Raw genomic sequence first — 16,815 nt, forward strand, 5'->3', positions numbered from 1 at the left:
TAAGTTTCGTGATACCGTATTGTGAGGTCCCTGGCAATTCCCAGCCCTAATTATTGTTGTTGTTGTTGTGTGTAGATGTGCTTGGCCTGCCGGAGGGGAGCAGCAGAAGACCGTGAAACTACCGTGGAGGGCAGCAGCAGAAGACCGTGAAACTACAGTGGAGGGCAGCAGCAGAAGACCGTGAAACTACCGTGGAGGGCAGCAGCAGAAGACCGTGAAACTACCGTGGAGGGCAGCAGCAGAAGACCGTGAAACTACAGTGGAGGGCAGCAGCAGAAGACCGTGAAACTACCGTGGAGGGCAGCAGCAGAAGACCGTGAAACTACCGTGGAGGGCAGCAGCAGAAGACCGTGAAACTACCGTGGAGGGCAGCAGCAGAAGACCGTGAAACTACCGTGGAGGGCAGCAGCAGAAGACCGTGAAACCACCGTGGAGGGCAGCAGCAGAAGACCGTGAAACCACCGTGGAGGGCAGCAGCAGAAGACCGTGAAACCACAGTGGAGGGCAGCAGCAGAAGACCGTGAAACTACCGTGGAGGGCAGCAGCTAACCTTCTCATGGCCTGCCAGTCTGTCTCCATCATCAACATGGACGAGCAGGCCCTGCTGGGGCTCAACCCTAATGCAGACGCCTGCTATAGGCAGAAGGTACGTCTCATTACACTGTGTGTCTGTCTCTGTGTGTGTCTCGGTGTGCAGTTCATTACACTGTGTGTCTGTCTCTGTGTGTGTCTCTGTGTCTCTGTGTGCAGTTCATTACATTGTGTGTGTGTGTGTGTGTGTGTGTGTGTGTGTGTGTGTGTGTGTGTGTGTGTGTGTGTGTGTGTGTGTGTGTGTGTGTAGTTCATTACACTGTGTGTGTGTCTGTCTCTGTGTGTGTGTGTCTGTGTGCAGTTCATTACACTGTGTGTCTGTCTCTGTGTGTGTCTCTGTGTGCAGTTCATTACACTGTGTGTCTGTCTGTGTGTGTGTGTGTGTGTGTGTGTGTGTGTCTGTGTGCAGTTCATTACACTGTGTGTGTGTCTCTGTGTGTGTGTGTGTGTGTGTGTGTGGTGTGTGTGGTGTGTGTGGTGTGTGTGGTGTGTGTGGTGTGTGTGTGGTGTGTGTGGTGTGTGTGTGGTGTGTGTGGTGTGTGTGTGGTGTGTGTGGTGTGTGTGGTGTGTGCAGTTCATTCATGTGCTTCTAAGAGGACAAATCTTCCGAATCCAAACACGTTGGCTCCTGGAAATGATTCTCTGACCCATCTAGACTTGATCCGAACACATTGGCTCCTGGAAATGATTCTCTGACCCATCTAGACTTGATCCAATCACATTGGCTCCTGGAAATGATTCTCTGACCCATCTAGACTTGATCCAATCACATTAGCTCCTGGAAATGATTCTGAGCCATCTGGACTTGATCCAAACTCATTGGCTCCTGGAAATGATTCAGACCCATCTAGACTTGATCCGAACACATTGGCTCCTGGAAATGATTCAGACCCATCTAGACTTGATCCAAACACATTGGCTACTGGAAATGATTCTCTGACCCATCTAGACTTGATCCAATCTCATTGGCTCCTGGAAATGATTCTGAGCCATCTAGACTTGATCCAAACACATTGGCTCCTGGAAATGATTCTGAGCCATCTAGACTTGATCCAAACGCATTGACTCCTGGAAATGATTCTGACCCATCTAGAATTGATCCAAACACATTGGCTCCTGGAAATGATTCTCAGACCCATCTGGACTTGATCCAAACGCATTGGCTCCTGGAAATGATTCTGAGCCATCTAGACTTGATCCAAACGCATTGGCTCCTGGAAATGATTCTGACCCATCTAGAATTGATCCAAACACATTGGCTCCTGGAAATGATTCTCAGACCCATCTGGATTTGATCCAAACGCATTGGCTCCTGGAAATGATTCTGAGCCATCTAGACTTGATCCAAACGCATTGGCTCCTGGAAATGATTCTGACCCATCTGGACTTGATCCAAACTCATTGGCTCCTGGAAATGATTCTGACCCATCTGGACTTGATCCAAACTCATTGGCTCCTGGAAATGATTCTCAGACCCATCTGGACTTGATCCAAACACATTGGCTCCTGGAAATGATTCTGAGCCATCTAGACTTGATCCAAACACATTGGCTCCTGGAAATGATTCTGAGCCATCTGGACTTGATCCAAACACATTGGCTACTGGAAATGATTCTGAGCCATGTAGACTGATCTATGTAGACTCTCCATCCATGGGACTTGAACCAACGCTCTGTCTCGTCAGACTCTCCATCCATGGGACTTGACAACCAGCTCTCTGTCTCGTCAGACTCTCCATCCATGGGACTTGACAAGTTCTCTGTCTCGTCAGACTCTCCATCCATGGGACTTGAACCAACGCTCTGTCTCGTCAGACTCTCCATCCATGGGACTTGAACCAACGCTCTGTCTCGTCAGACTCTCCATCCATGGGACTTGACAACCAGCTCTCTGTCTCGTCAGACTCTCCATCCATGGGACTTAGACAACCAGCTCTCTGTCTCGTCAGACTCTCCATCCATGGGACTTGACAACCAACGCTCTGTCTCGTCAGACTCTCCATCCATGGGACTTAGACAACCAGCTCTCTGTCTCGTCAGACTCTCCATCCATGGGACTTGAACCAACGCTCTGTCTCGTCAGACTTCCACCGGGCATCTGCTGTGGAACACAAGGCTTCCGCCATGCTTTTTCAGATGGTGGCCAACACAGAAATACATGTCTAGACACCCACACCAACTCTGTGTCCTTGAGGCAGCCAACCAGCCAGCCAACCAGCCAGCCAGCCAGCCAGCCAGCCAGCTAGCCACCATAGTCCCTCTCCACTGTCAGCACGAGGGTTTGTGTGGCTGGCTGCAGAATGTGGTAGTTATGTGTGAGATTCAGAAGCTCTCTTTCTCTCACTCCCTTTTCTAACTCTTGTTTGTTTCTCCCCTCTCTCTGCCCTTCTATCTGCCTCTCTCTCTGTTTCTCTCTCTGTTTCTCTCTCTGCCCCTCTCTGCTTTTCTCTCTGCCCCTCTCTCTGTTTCTCTCTGCCCCTCTCTCTGCCTCTTTCTCTACCCCTCTCTCTGCTTTTCTCTCTGCCCCTCTCTCTGTTTCTCTCTGCTTCTCTCTCTGCCCCTTTCCCTGCTTCTCTCTCTGGCCCTCTCTCTGGCCCTCTCCTCCTCAGGCGATGGTGTATTTTGAGCAGTTGAAGGAGTCCCAGGATGCCTGGGAGGTGTGTGCAGAGGCCCTGGCTAAAGACATTTACAGGTGAGAACCATTTAGTTGGTAGGATTCTGATTAGAGACGGTATGGTATCCTTCTACTCACACCTGGGAGGTTTCAGATTCCAACTTGTTCTACTGCTTGGTCTCCCTGTTGGTCTCTCTGTTGGTCTCTGGTCTCTCTGTTGGTCTCCCTGTTGGTCTCTCTGTTGGTCTCTGGTCTCTCTGTTGGTCCTTCTCTGGACTCTGGTCTCCCTGTTGGTCCCCTTGTTGGTCTCCCTGTTGGTCCTTCTCTGGACTCTGGTCTCTCTGTTGGTCTTCCCGTTGGTCTCTGGTCTCCCTGTTGGTCTCTGGTCTCTCTGTTGGTCTCCCTGTTGGTCCCCCTGTTGGTCCCCCTGTTGGTCCCCCTGTTGGTCCCCCTGTTGGTCCCCCTGTTGGTCCCCCTGTTGGTCCTTCTCTGTTGGTCCCCCTGTTGGTCCTTCTCTGTTGGTCTCCCTGTCGGTCTCTCTGTTGGTCTCCCTGTTGGTCTCTGGTCTTCCTTTTGGTCTCCCTGTTGGTCTCCCTGTTGGTCTCTGGTCTTCCTTTTGGTCTCCCTGTTGGTCTCCCTGTTGGTCTCCCTGTTGGTCCCCCTGTTGGTCCCCCTGTGGGTCCCCCTGTGGGTCCCCCTGTGGGTCCCCCTGTGGGTCTCCCTGTTGGTCCCCCTGTTGGTCTCTCTGTTGGTCTCCCTGTTGGTCCCCCTGTTGGTCTCCCTGTTGGTCTCTGATCTTCCTGTTGGTCTCCCTGTTGGTCTCCCTGTTGGTCCCCCTGTGGGTCCCCCTGTGGGTCCCCCTGTGGGTCCCCCTGTGGGTCCCCCTGTGGGTCCCCCTGTTGGTCCCCCTGTTGGTCCCCCTGTTGGTCTCCCTGTTGGTCCCTCTGTTGGTCTCCCTGTTGGTCCGTCTGTTGGTCTCCCTGTTGGTCTCTGATCTTCCTGTTGGTCTCCCTGTTGGTCCCCCTGTTGGTCCCCCTGTTGGTCTCTGTGTTGGTCTCTGTGTTGGTCTCTGGTCTTTCCTGTTGGTCCCCCTGTTGGTCTCTGTGTTGGTCTCTGTGTTGGTCTCTGTGTTGGTCTCTGTGTTGGTCTCTGTGTTGGTCTCTGGTCTTTCCTGTTGGTCTCTGTTGGTCTCTGGTCTTTCCTGTTGGTCTCCCTGTTGGTCTCCCTGTTGGTCTCCCTGTTGGTCCCCCTGTTGGTCTCTGTGTTGGTCTCTGTGTTGGTCTCTGGTCTTTCCTGTTGGTCTCCCTGTTGGTCCCCCTGTTGGTCTCCCTGTTGGTCTCTGGTCTTTCCTGTTGGTCCCCCTGTTGGTCCCCCTGTTGGTCCCCCTGTTGGTCCCCCTGTTGGTCCCCCTGTTGGTCCCCCTGTTGGTCTCTGGTCTTTCCTGTTGGTCTCCCTGTTGGTCCCCCTGTTGGTCCCCCTGTTGGTCCCCCTGTTGGTCCCCCTGTTGGTCTCTGGTCTTTCCTGTTGGTCTCCCTGTTGGTCTCCCTGTTGGTCTCCCTGTTGGTCCCCCTGTTGGTCCCCCTGTTGGTCCCCCTGTTGGTCCCCCTGTTGGTCCCCCTGTTGGTCCCCCTGTTGGTCTCTGGTCTTTCCTGTTGGTCTCCCTGTTGGTCTCCCTGTTGGTCTCCCTGTTGGTCCCCCTGTTGGTCCCCCTGTTGGTCTCCCTGTTGGTCCCCCTGTGGGTCCCCCTGTGGGTCCCCCTGTTGGTCCCCCTGTTGGTCCCCCTGTTGGTCTCCCTGTTGGTCCCCCTGTTGGTCCCCCTGTTGGTCCGTCTGTTGGTCCGTCTGTTGGTCCGTCTGTTGGTCCGTCTGTTGGTCCGTCTGTTGGTCCGTCTGTTGGTCCGTCTGTTGGTCCCCCTGTTGGTCCCCCTGTTGGTCCGTCTGTTGGTCCGTCTGTTGGTCCGTCTGTTGGTCCGTCTGTTGGTCTCCCTGTTGGTCTCCCTGTTGGTCCGTCTGTTGGTCTCCCTGTTGGTCTCCCTGTTGGTCTCCCTGTTGGTCTCCCTGTTGGTCTCCCTGTTGGTCTCCCTGTTGGTCCTTCTCTGGTCCCCCTGTTGGTCTCCCTGTTGGTCTCCCTGTTGGTCTCCCTGTTGGTCTCCCTGTTGGTCTCCCTGTTGGTCCTTCTCTGGTCTCCCTGTTGGTCCCTCTGTTGGTCTCCCTGTTGGTCTCCCTGTTGGTCCCTCTCTGGACTGGTCTCTGTGTTGGTCGTTCTGAATTCTGGTCCCCCCCCCGTGTTGGTCCCCCCTGTGTTGAATGTATTGTAATAACTTTATTAATCCCTCTCTCAGTGACGACCATGTGTTGTATTGTAATAACTTTATTAATCCCTCTCTCAGTGACGACCCTGTGTTGTATTGTAATAACTTTATTAATCCCTCTCAGTGACGACCATGTGACATGTTGTATTGTAATAACTTTATTAATCCCTCTCTGTGACGACCCTGTGTTGTATTGTAATAACTTTATTAATCCCTCTCTCAGTGACGACCATGTGACATGTTGTATTGTAATAACTTTATTAATCCCTCTCTCAGTGACGACCACGTGAAGTTCTTCTGTTTCCAAGTCCTGGAGCACCAGATCAAATACAGGTGAGAGGAGGAGAGGAGGGGGGGGGGGGGGGGGGGGAGGAGGAGAGGAGGGGGGGGGGGGGGGGGAGGAGGAGAGGGGGGGGAGGGAGGGAGGGGAGGGGATGAGGAGAGGAGAGGAGAGGGGAAGAGGGGAGAGGAGAGGAGAGGGGGGGAGGAGGAGAGGGGGGGGAGGAGGAGGAAGGGGAGGGGATGAGGAGAGGAGAGGGGAAGAGAGGAGAGGAGAGGAGAGGGGAGGGGAGGGGATGGGGATGAGGAGAGGTGAGGTGAGGCAGGAAAGGAGGGGAGGAAGTACCTCTGTCAGTTGTCATCCTGCCACTAGTCTGATAGATGATGAATTAGGAAGGCTGTGATAATAGGTTGTCTGTTCCTCCAATCCCATTGACTCTAGATAACAGCTATAGCTGTGACCTTTTCTCATGCTTTTACAGTCGAGTATTAAAGTACTGGCACGTTTCCTACTACCATCTGAATGAAAACCATGTGTCTCTCTGTTAGCAGGATTCCTCTATGAATTAGTGATGAACACAAAGTGACTGTTAGTGTTCTGTGTTTTGTCCCAGACATGGAGGTCTCAGTCCTGCCCAGCAACAGCTGATTAGAGAGTCCCTGATGAAATGGCTGCAGTGTCAGGTGGGGATCTGCTTCTCTTGTCTGAAACTTTAGTCAATCAATCAATCAATCAATTTTATTTTATATAGCCCTTCGTACATCAGATAATATCTCGAAGTGCTGTACAGAAACCCAGCCTAAAACCCCAAACAGCTAGAATGCAGGTGTGTAGTCAGCTTGTCACAAACAACGGAGCAGATTTCATCAACAACACATTTTGTTACTTGAGCTTTTGTTCGTTACACATTTTTATACAGTCATGAGGTTCGGCCATCTTCCACTTCCTGGTTTGAAAAATTGTCATAAATTAATTTCAATATGCTATTCTCCTTCTCTGCTATCCCTGCAATCCTTCCCCTCCTCTTCCTCCTCATCTTCTTCCTCCTCCTTCCCTTCCTACCTTCCTCCTTTCCTTCCCTTCCTACCTTCCTCCTATCCCTCCTCATCTTCCTCATCTTCCTTCCCTTCCTCCTCTTCCTCCTTGTCTTCCTTCCCTTCCTCCTCTTCCCCTTCCTCCTCATCTTCCTCGTCTTCCTTCCCTTCCTCCTCTTCCTCCTCAACTTCTTCCTCTTCCTTCCCTTCCTCCAACTTTCCTTCCTCCTCCTTCCTCTTCCTCCTCTCCAGTTAATGAACTCCCAACCAGAGAAGCCGTTTATCCGTAACAAGGCAGCCCAGGTGTTTGCTCTGACCTTCGTGATGGAGTACCTGACCCACTGGCCCAAGTTCTTCTATGACCTGCTGTCTCTAGTGGGCCTGAACCCACACGGGGTCGACGTCTACCTCAGAACACTGATGGCCATCGACGCTGAGGTGGTGGACAGAGATATCCTGCACTCCCCTGAGGTAAGAGGACACTGAGGTGGTGGACAGAGACATCCTGCACTCCCCTGAGGTAAGAGGACACTGAGGTGGTGGACAGAGACATCCTGCACTCCCCTGAGGTAAGAGGACACTGAGGTGGTGGACAGAGATATCCTGCACTCCCCTGAGGTAAGAGGACACTGAGGTGGTGGACAGAGACATCCTGCACTCCCCTGAGGTAAGAGGACACTGAGGTGGTGGACAGAGACATCCTGCACTCCCCTGAGGTAAGAGGACACTGAGGTGGTGGACAGAGACATCCTGCACTCCCCTGAGGTAAGAGGACACTGAGGTGGTGGACAGAGATATCCTGCACTCCCCTGAGGTAAGAGGACGCTGAGGTGGTGGACAGAGATATCCTGCACTCCCCTGAGGTAAGAGGACACTGAGGTGGTGGACAGAGACATCCTGCACTCCCCTGAGGTAAGAGGACACTGAGGTGGTGGACAGAGACATCCTGCACTCCCCTGAGGTAAGAGGACACTGAGGTGGTGGACAGAGACATCCTGCACTCCCCTGAGGTAAGAGGACACTGAGGTGGTGGACAGAGACATCCTGCACTCCCCTGAGGTAAGAGGACACTGAGGTGGTGGACAGAGACATCCTGCACTCCCCTGAGGTAAGAGGACACTGAGGTGGTGGACAACCACCCCCCCCCCCCCCCCCCCCTCCCTATTGAGGGAGCAGGTCACCCCTAGTCTCTAACTCCCCTCCTCTCTCTCCTCTCCCTCTCCTCTCCCTCTCTCTCTTCTCTCTCTCTCCCCCCTCTCCTCTCCCTCTCCTCTCCCTCTCCTCTCCTCTCTCTTCTCTCTCTCTTCTCTCTCTCCTCTCCCTCTCTTCTCTCTCTTCTCTCTCTCTTCTCCTCTCTCTCTCCCCTCCCCTCCCCTCCTCTCTCCCCTCTCCCCTCCCGTCCTCTCTCCCCTCCCCTCCTCTCTCTCCCTCCTCTCTCTCTCTCTCTCTCCCTCCTCTCTCTCTCTCTCTCCCCTCCTCTCTCCCTCCTCTCTCTCTTCTCTCTCTCTCTCTCCTCTCTCTCTCCTCTCTCTCCCCACTCTCTCTCCTCTCTCTCCTCTCTCTCTCCTCTCTCTCCCCTCCTCTCTCCTCTCTCTCCCCTCCTCTCTCTCCCCTCCCCTCTCTCTCTCTCTCTCTCTCCTCTCTCTCCCCTCCTCTCTCCTCTGTCTCCTCTCTCTCCCCTCCCCTCTTCTCTCCTCTCTCTCCCCTCCCCTCTCTCTCTCCTCTCTCCCTCTCCTCTCTCTCTCCTCTCTCCCTCCTCTCTCTCTCCTCTCTCTCCTTTCTCTCCTCTCTCTCTCTTCTCTCTCTCTCCCCTCCTCTCTCTCTCTCTCTCTCTCTCCCTCCCTTCCTCTCTCTCCCTCCTCTCTCTCTTCTCTCTCTCCCTCCTCTCTCTCTTCTCTCTCTCTCTCTCTCTCCTCTCTCTCCCCTCTCTCTCCTCTCTCTCCCCTCCTCTCTCTCTCCTCTCTCTCCCCTCCTCTCTCTCCCCTCCCCTCCTCTCTCTCTCTCTCTCCTCTCTCTCCTCTCTCTCCCCTCCCCTCTTCTCTCCTCTCTCCTCTCTCTCCCCTCCTCTCTCTCTCCTCTCCTCTCTCCCCTCTCTCTCCTCTCTCCCCTCCTCGCTCTCCCCTCCTCTTTCTCCCCTCCTCTTTCTCCCCTCCTCTTTCTCCCCTCCCCTCTCTCCCCTCTCTCTCTCTCCTCTCTCCCTCCTCTCTCTCTCCTCTCTCTAGGAGGTGCGTAGGAACACGTTAATAAAGGATGGTATGAGGGAGCAGGTCATCCCCTCCTCTCTAACTCTCCCCTCCTCTCTCCTCTCTCTCTCTCTCTCCTCTCTCTCCCATCCTCTCTCCTCTCTCTCCCATCCTCTCTCTCTCTCTCCCCTCCCCTCCTCTCTCCCCTCCTCTCTCTCTCTCTCCTCTCTGTAGGAGGTACGTAGGAACACGTTAATAAAGGACGGTATGAGGGAGCAGGTCATCCCCAGCCTGGTAGAGTCTTGGTACCAGATCCTCGGGGCTTATCAGCAGTCTCACCCTGAGATCACCTGTCAATGTCTGGAGGTGGTGGGGGCATACGTCTCCTGGATAGACCTCAACCTCATCGCCAACGACAGGTACGTCTGTCGGCCTCTGTCTGTCGGCCTGTCTGGTCTGTGGTCTGTGGTTGGCCTGTGGTCTGTGGTTGGCCTGTGGTCGGTCTGTGGTCGGCCTGTGGTCTGTCTGTCTGTCTTCATCATCTATCAGACTAGTGGCAGGATGTGGTCTGTGGTCGGCCTGTGGTCTGTGGTCGGCCTGTGGTCTGTGGTCGGCCTGTGGTCTGTCTGTGGTCGGCCTGTGGTCTGGTCGGTCTGTGGTCTGTCTGTGGTCTGTCTGGTCTGTTGTCGGCCTGTGGTCTGTGGTCTGTCTGTGGTTGGCCTGTGGTCTGTCTGTGGTCGGCCTGTGGTCTGTGGTTGGCCTGTGGTCTGTGGTCGGCCTGGTCTGTCTGTGGTCGGCCTGTGGTCTGTCTGTGGTCGGCCTGGTCTGTCTGTGGTCGGCCTGATCTGTCTGTGGTCGGCCTGATCTGTCTGTGGTCGGCCTGATCTGTCTGTGGTCGGCCTGATCTGTCTGTGGTCGGCCTGATCTGTCTGTGGTCGGCCTGATCTGTCTGTGGTCGGCCTGATCTGTCTGTGGTCGGCCTGATCTGTCTGTGGTCGGCCTGATCTGTCTGTGGTCGGCCTGATCTGTCTGTGGTCGGCCTGATCTGTCTGTGGTCGGCCTGATCTGTCTGTGGTCGGCCTGGTCTGTCTGTCGTCGGCCTGGTCTGTCTGTGGTCGGCCTGGTCTCTGTGGTCGGCCTGGTCTGTGTGGTCTGTCTGTCTGTGGTCGGCCTGTGGTCTGGTCGGCCTGTGGTCTGTCTGTGTGGTCAGTCGTTGTATTCTCCCCCAGGATTTCTATGGAACGCTGTTTGGGTGTTTGTGTGTCCAAAAATATACACAATTTGACGTGTCACATAAGCTTGTTGACCAATCAGTACCTGGATATGACTGCACGTCACGTAATTTAACACGTTCATTCATTGATTACACAATGACTCGTATTTCATATGTCACAACGATTCATCGATACGTATGCTATGATGCTGGTAAAGTTGTCTCGCGCACCTACAGTGCTAGTCATAAAAAAAGCTAGCTAGCTGATGGATGTAAACAACGTTCTTCCCCAAAAACACAGCAAAACGACAATCTGTTTCAGTAGCTATCGTTAGCTAGCCTACATCGGTTTCAGTAGCTATCGTTAGCTAGCCAACATCTGTTTCAGTAGCTATCGTTAGCTAGCCAACATCTGTTTCAGTAGCTATCGTTAGCTAGCCAACATCGGTTTCAGTAGCTATCGTTAGCTAGCCAACATCGGTTTCAGTAGCTATCGTTAGCTAGCCAACATCTGTTTCAGTAGCTATCGTTAGCTAGCCAACATCTGTTTCAGTAGCTATCGTTAGCTAGCCAACATCTGTTTCAGTAGCTATCGTTAGCTAGCCAACATCTGTTTCAGTAGCTATCGTTAGCTAGCCAACATCTGTTTCAGTAGCTATCGTTAGCTAGCCAACATCTGTTTCAGTAGCTATAGTTAGCTAGCCAACATCTGTTTCAATAGCTATAGTTAGCTAGCCAACATCTGTTTCAATAGCTATAGTTAGCTAGCCAACATCGGTTTCGTTAGCTATCGTTAGCTAGCCAACATCTGTTTCGTTAGCTATCGTTAGCTAGCCAACATCTGTTTCAGTCGCTATCGTTAGCTAGCCAACATCTGTTTCAGTAGCCGTAGTTAGCTAGCCAACATCTGTTTCAGTAGCCGTAGTTAGCTAGCCAACATCTGTTTCAGTAGCCGTAGTTAGCTAGCCAACATCTGTTTCAGTAGCCGTAGTTAGCTAGCCAACATCTGTTTCAGTAGCCGTAGTTAGCTAGCCAACATCTGTTTCAGTAGCCGTAGTTAGCTAGCCAACATCTGTTTCAGTAGCCGTAGTTAGCTAGCCAACATCTGTTTCAGTAGCCGTAGTTAGCTAGCCAACATCTGTTTCAGTAGCCGTAGTTAGCTAGCCAACATCTGTTTCAGTAGCCGTAGTTAGCTAGCCAACATCTGTTTCAGTAGCTGTAGTTAGCTAGCCAACATCTGTTTCAGTAGCTGTAGTTAGCTAGCCAACATCTGTTTCAGTAGCTGTAGTTAGCTAGCCAACATCTGTTTCAGTAGCTGTAGTTAGCTAGCCAACATCTGTTTCAGTAGCTGTAGTTAGCTAGCCAACATCTGTTTCAGTAGCTGTAGTTAGCTAGCCAACATCTGTTTCAGATTAGATCAGATGACAGGTCCTGTCCCTCCAGGTTAATGAACCAGACTAGATCAGATGACAGGTCCTGTCCCTCCAGGTTAATGAACCAGACTAGATCAGATGACAGGTCCTGGACCAGTGTGTTTCTGTCCCTCCAGGTTAATGAACCAGACTAGATCAGATGACAGGTCCTGGACCAGTGTGTTTCTGTCCCTCCAGGTTAATGAACCAGACTAGATCAGATGACAGGTCCTGTCCCTCCAGGTTAATGAACCAGACTAGATCAGATGACAGGTCCTGGACCAGTGTGTTCCTGGCCCTCCAGGTTAATGAACCAGACTAGATCAGATGACAGGTCCTGTCCCTCCAGGTTAATGAACCAGACTAGATCAGATGACTGGTCCTGTCCCCTCCAGGTTAATGAACCAGACTAGATCAGATGACAGGTCCTGGACCAGTGTGTTTCATGTCCCTCCAGGTTAATGAACCAGACTAGATCAGATGACAGGTCCTGGACCTCCAGGTTAATGAACCAGACTAGATCAGATGACAGGTCCTGGACCAGTGTGTTTCTGTCCCTCCAGGTTAATGAACCAGACTAGATCAGATGACAGGTCCTGGACCAGTGTGTTTCTGTCCCTCCAGGTTAATGAACCAGACTAGATCAGATGACAGGTCCTGTCCCTCCAGGTTAATGAACCAGACTAGATCAGATGACAGGTCCTGGACCAGTGTGTTCCTGTCCCTCCAGGTTAATGAACCAGACTAGATCAGATGACTGGTCCTGTCCCTCCAGGTTAATGAACCAGACTAGATCAGATGACTGGTCCTGTCCCTCCAGGTTAATGAACCAGACTAGATCAGATGACAGGTCCTGGACCAGTGTGTTTCTGTCCCTCCAGGTTAATGAACCAGACTAGATCAGATGACAGGTCCTGGACCAGTGTGTTTCTGTCCCTCCAGGTTAATGAACCAGACTAGATCAGATGACAGGTCCTGGACCAGTGTGTTCCTGTCCCTCCAGGTTAATGAACCAGACTAGATCAGATGACAGGTCCTGTCCCCTCCAGGTTAATGAACCAGACTAGATCAGATGACTGGTCCTGTCCCTCCAGGTTAATGAACCAGACTAGATCAGATGACAGGTCCTGGACCAGTGTGTTCATGTCCCTCCAGGTTAATGAACCAGACTAGATCAGATGACAGGTCCTGGACCAGTGTGTTTCTGTCCCTCCAGGTTAATGAACCAGACTAGATCAGATGACAGGTCCTGGACCAGTGTGTTCATGTCCCTCCAGGTTAATGAACCAGACTAGATCAGATGACTGGTCCTGGACCAGTGTGTAACCAGTGTTTCTGTCCCTCCAGGTTTATAAACCTGCTGCTGAGTCAGATGTCTGTGGAGGACCTGAGAGAGGAGGCGTGTGACTGTCTGTTTGAGATTGTTAATAAAGGCATGGACCCGACAGACAAGACCAAACTGATTGAGTCTCTCTGTCAGGTCCTGCAGTCGGCTGGCTTCTTCAATGTGGACCAGGTAGGTGTACACACACACACACACACACACACACACACACACACACACACACACACACACACACACACACACACACACACACAGTCCCTTCTGGAAGTTTCCCCCATATTTTGTCGTTTTACAGCTTTGAATTTAAAATTTATTAAATTGAGATGTTGTGCCATTGATTTACACACAATACTTCACCATCTCAAAGTGGAAATCTGTTTTTAGACATTTAAAAAAAATGTCAAAAATAAAAAATAAAAAGCTGAAATGTTTTGAGTCAATAAGTATTTAACCCCTTTTGTTATGTCAAGACTAAATACGTTCAGGAGTCAAAATGTGCTCAACAAGTCACATAATAAGTTGTATAGACTCACTGTGTGCAATAATAATGTTTAACATGATTTATGAATGACTACCTCATCTCTGTACCCCACACGTACAATTATCTGTGAGGTCCCTCAGTTGAGTGGATTTGAAAGCACAGAATTAGTCACCATGAGGCTAATGGTGACTTTAAAACAGTTACAGAGTTTAAATGGTTGTGATAGAACTGAGGTTGGATCAACAACATTGTAGTGACTCCACAATACTAACCTAAATGACAGAGTGGAAAGAAGGAAGTCTGTACAGAATAAAAAATATTACCAAACATGCCTCCTGTTTGCAGCAAGGCACTAAAGTAATACTACAGAAAATGTAGCGAATAAATTAACTTTTGTCCTGAATAGAAAGTGTTATATTTGGGGCAAACACAACACATCACTGAGTACCACTCTTCATATTCTCAAGCATAGTGGTGGCTGCATCATGTTATGGGTATGCTTGTCATCGGTAAGGACCGGGGAGATTTTTAGGATAACAAAATAAAAACTGAATGGCGCTAATCACAGGAAGAATCCAAACCTGGTTCAGTCCGCTTTCCATGAATTCATGGAAAGCGGTGAATTCACCTTTCAGCCGGACAATAACCTAAAACACAAGACCAAATCTACACTGAGCTGTTTACCAAGAAGACATTTAATGTTCCTGAGGGGCCTCGTTACAGTTTTGACTTAAATCGGCTTAAATCTATGGAAAGACCTGAAAATGGCTGTCTAGCAATGATCAACAACCAACTTGACGGAGATTGAAGAATATAGAAAAGAATAAAATGTACAAATATTGTAAAATCCAGGTGTTTAAAGCTCTTCGAGACCCAGAAAGACTGAAGTCTGTAACATCTAAATACATTTGTTATATTTTTCATTAATATAGATCATTTTTTTTAATATAATTTTTATTCCACTTTGACGTCAGAGTATTTTGTGTAGATCGTTGAAAAGAAAATGTAATTTTAATATTAATTCATAACGTGGAAAAAGTCTAGGGGTCTGAATACTGTCTGACGACACACACACACACACCACATAACACACAACATATAACACACACACACACACAACATATAACACACACCACACAACATATAACACACACCACATATAACACACACACACACACACCACATAACACACAACATATAACACACACAACATATAACACACACACACACAACATATAACACACACCACACAACATATAACACACACACACCACACAACATATAACACACACACACCACACCACATAACACACACCACATATAACACACACACACACACACCACATATAACACACACCACATATAACACACACACACACACACACACACACACCACATATAACACACACACACACACCACATATAACACACACACACACACCACATATAACACACACACACACACACCACATATAACACACACACCACATATAACACACACACCACATATAACACACACACACCACATATAACACACACACCACATATAACACACACACACCACATATAACATATAACACACACACACACCACATATAACACACACACACACACACCACATATAACACACACACACACACACCACATATAACACACACACACACACCACATATAACACACACACACACACCACATATAACACACACACACACACCACATATAACACACACACACACACCACATATAACACACACACACACACCACATATAACACACACACACACACACCACATATAACACACACACACACACACCACATATAACACACACACACACACCACATATAACACACACACACACACACCACATATAACACACACACACACACACCACATATAACACACACACACACACACCACATATAACACACACACACACACCACATATAACACACACACACACCACATATAACACACACACACACACCACATATAACACACACACACACACACCACATATAACACACACACACACACACCACATATAACACACACACACACACCACATATAACACACACACACACACCACATATAACACACACACACACCACATATAACACACACACACACACACACACACACCACATATAACACACACACACACACACCACATATAACACACACACACACCACATATAACACACACACACACACACCACATATAACACACACACACACACACCACATATAACACACACACACACACCACATATAACACACACACACACACACCACATATAACACACACACACACACCACATATAACACACACACACCACATATAACACACACACACACACACCACATATAACACACACACACACACACCACATATAACACACACACACACACACCACATATAACACACACACACACACACCACATATAACACACACACACACACACCACATATAACACACACACCACATATAACACACACACACACACCACATATAACACACACACACACCACATATAACACACACACACACACACCACATATAACACACACACACACACACCACATATAACACACACACACACACACCACATATAACACACACACACACACACCACATATAACACACACACACACACACCACATATAACACACACACACACACACCACATATAACACACACACACACACACCACATATAACACACACACACACACACCACATATAACACACACACACACACACCACATATAACACACACACACACACCACATATAACACACACACACACACCACATATAACACACACACACACACCACATATAACACACACACACACACACCACATATAACACACACACACACACACCACATATAACACACACACACACACCACATATAACACACACACACACACACCACATATAACACACACACACACACACCACATATAACACACCCACACACACCACATATAACACACCCACACACACCACATATAACACACACCCACACACACCACATATAACACACACACACACACCACATATAACACACACACACACACCACATATAACACACACACACACACCACATATAACACACACACACACACCACATATAACACACACACACACACCACATATAACACACACACACACACCACATATAACACACACACACACACACCACATATAACACACACACACACACACCACATATAACACACACACACACACACCACATATAACACACACACACACACACCACATATAACACACACACACACACACCACATATAACACACACACACACACACACCACATATAACAC

At 49.6% G+C, this 16,815-nt stretch overlaps 1 protein-coding gene across 4 annotated transcripts in view; it reads left to right on the plus strand.

The window, feature by feature from the left end:
• The first annotated feature begins 55 nt into the window (after positions 1–55).
• LOC129843524 (exportin-T-like) overlaps positions 56–16,815 on the plus strand; it is a 90,284-nt gene continuing 73,524 nt past the window's right edge. For 2 of the 4 annotated variants that reach the window (XM_055912289.1, XM_055912287.1), the window contains exons 1-8: positions 56–646; positions 3,200–3,282; positions 5,792–5,848; positions 6,409–6,478; positions 7,082–7,267; positions 7,905–7,937; positions 9,247–9,431; positions 12,985–13,153. In XM_055912289.1, coding sequence (XP_055768264.1) covers positions 557–646; positions 3,200–3,282; positions 5,792–5,848; positions 6,409–6,478; positions 7,082–7,267; positions 7,905–7,937; positions 9,247–9,431; positions 12,985–13,153 — 873 coding nt within the window. In that variant the 5' untranslated portion in view covers positions 56–556. Of the gene's footprint in view, positions 647–3,199; positions 3,283–5,791; positions 5,849–6,408; positions 6,479–7,081; positions 7,301–7,904; positions 7,938–9,246; positions 9,432–12,984; positions 13,154–16,815 lie in introns of all 4 variants that reach the window. The other 2 variants (XM_055912288.1, XM_055912290.1) reach the window with 1 other exon arrangement.

The sequence above is a fragment of the Salvelinus fontinalis genome, unplaced genomic scaffold (genome assembly GCF_029448725.1).
Source record: "Salvelinus fontinalis isolate EN_2023a unplaced genomic scaffold, ASM2944872v1 scaffold_0154, whole genome shotgun sequence".
Lineage (NCBI taxonomy): Eukaryota > Metazoa > Chordata > Actinopteri > Salmoniformes > Salmonidae > Salvelinus > Salvelinus fontinalis.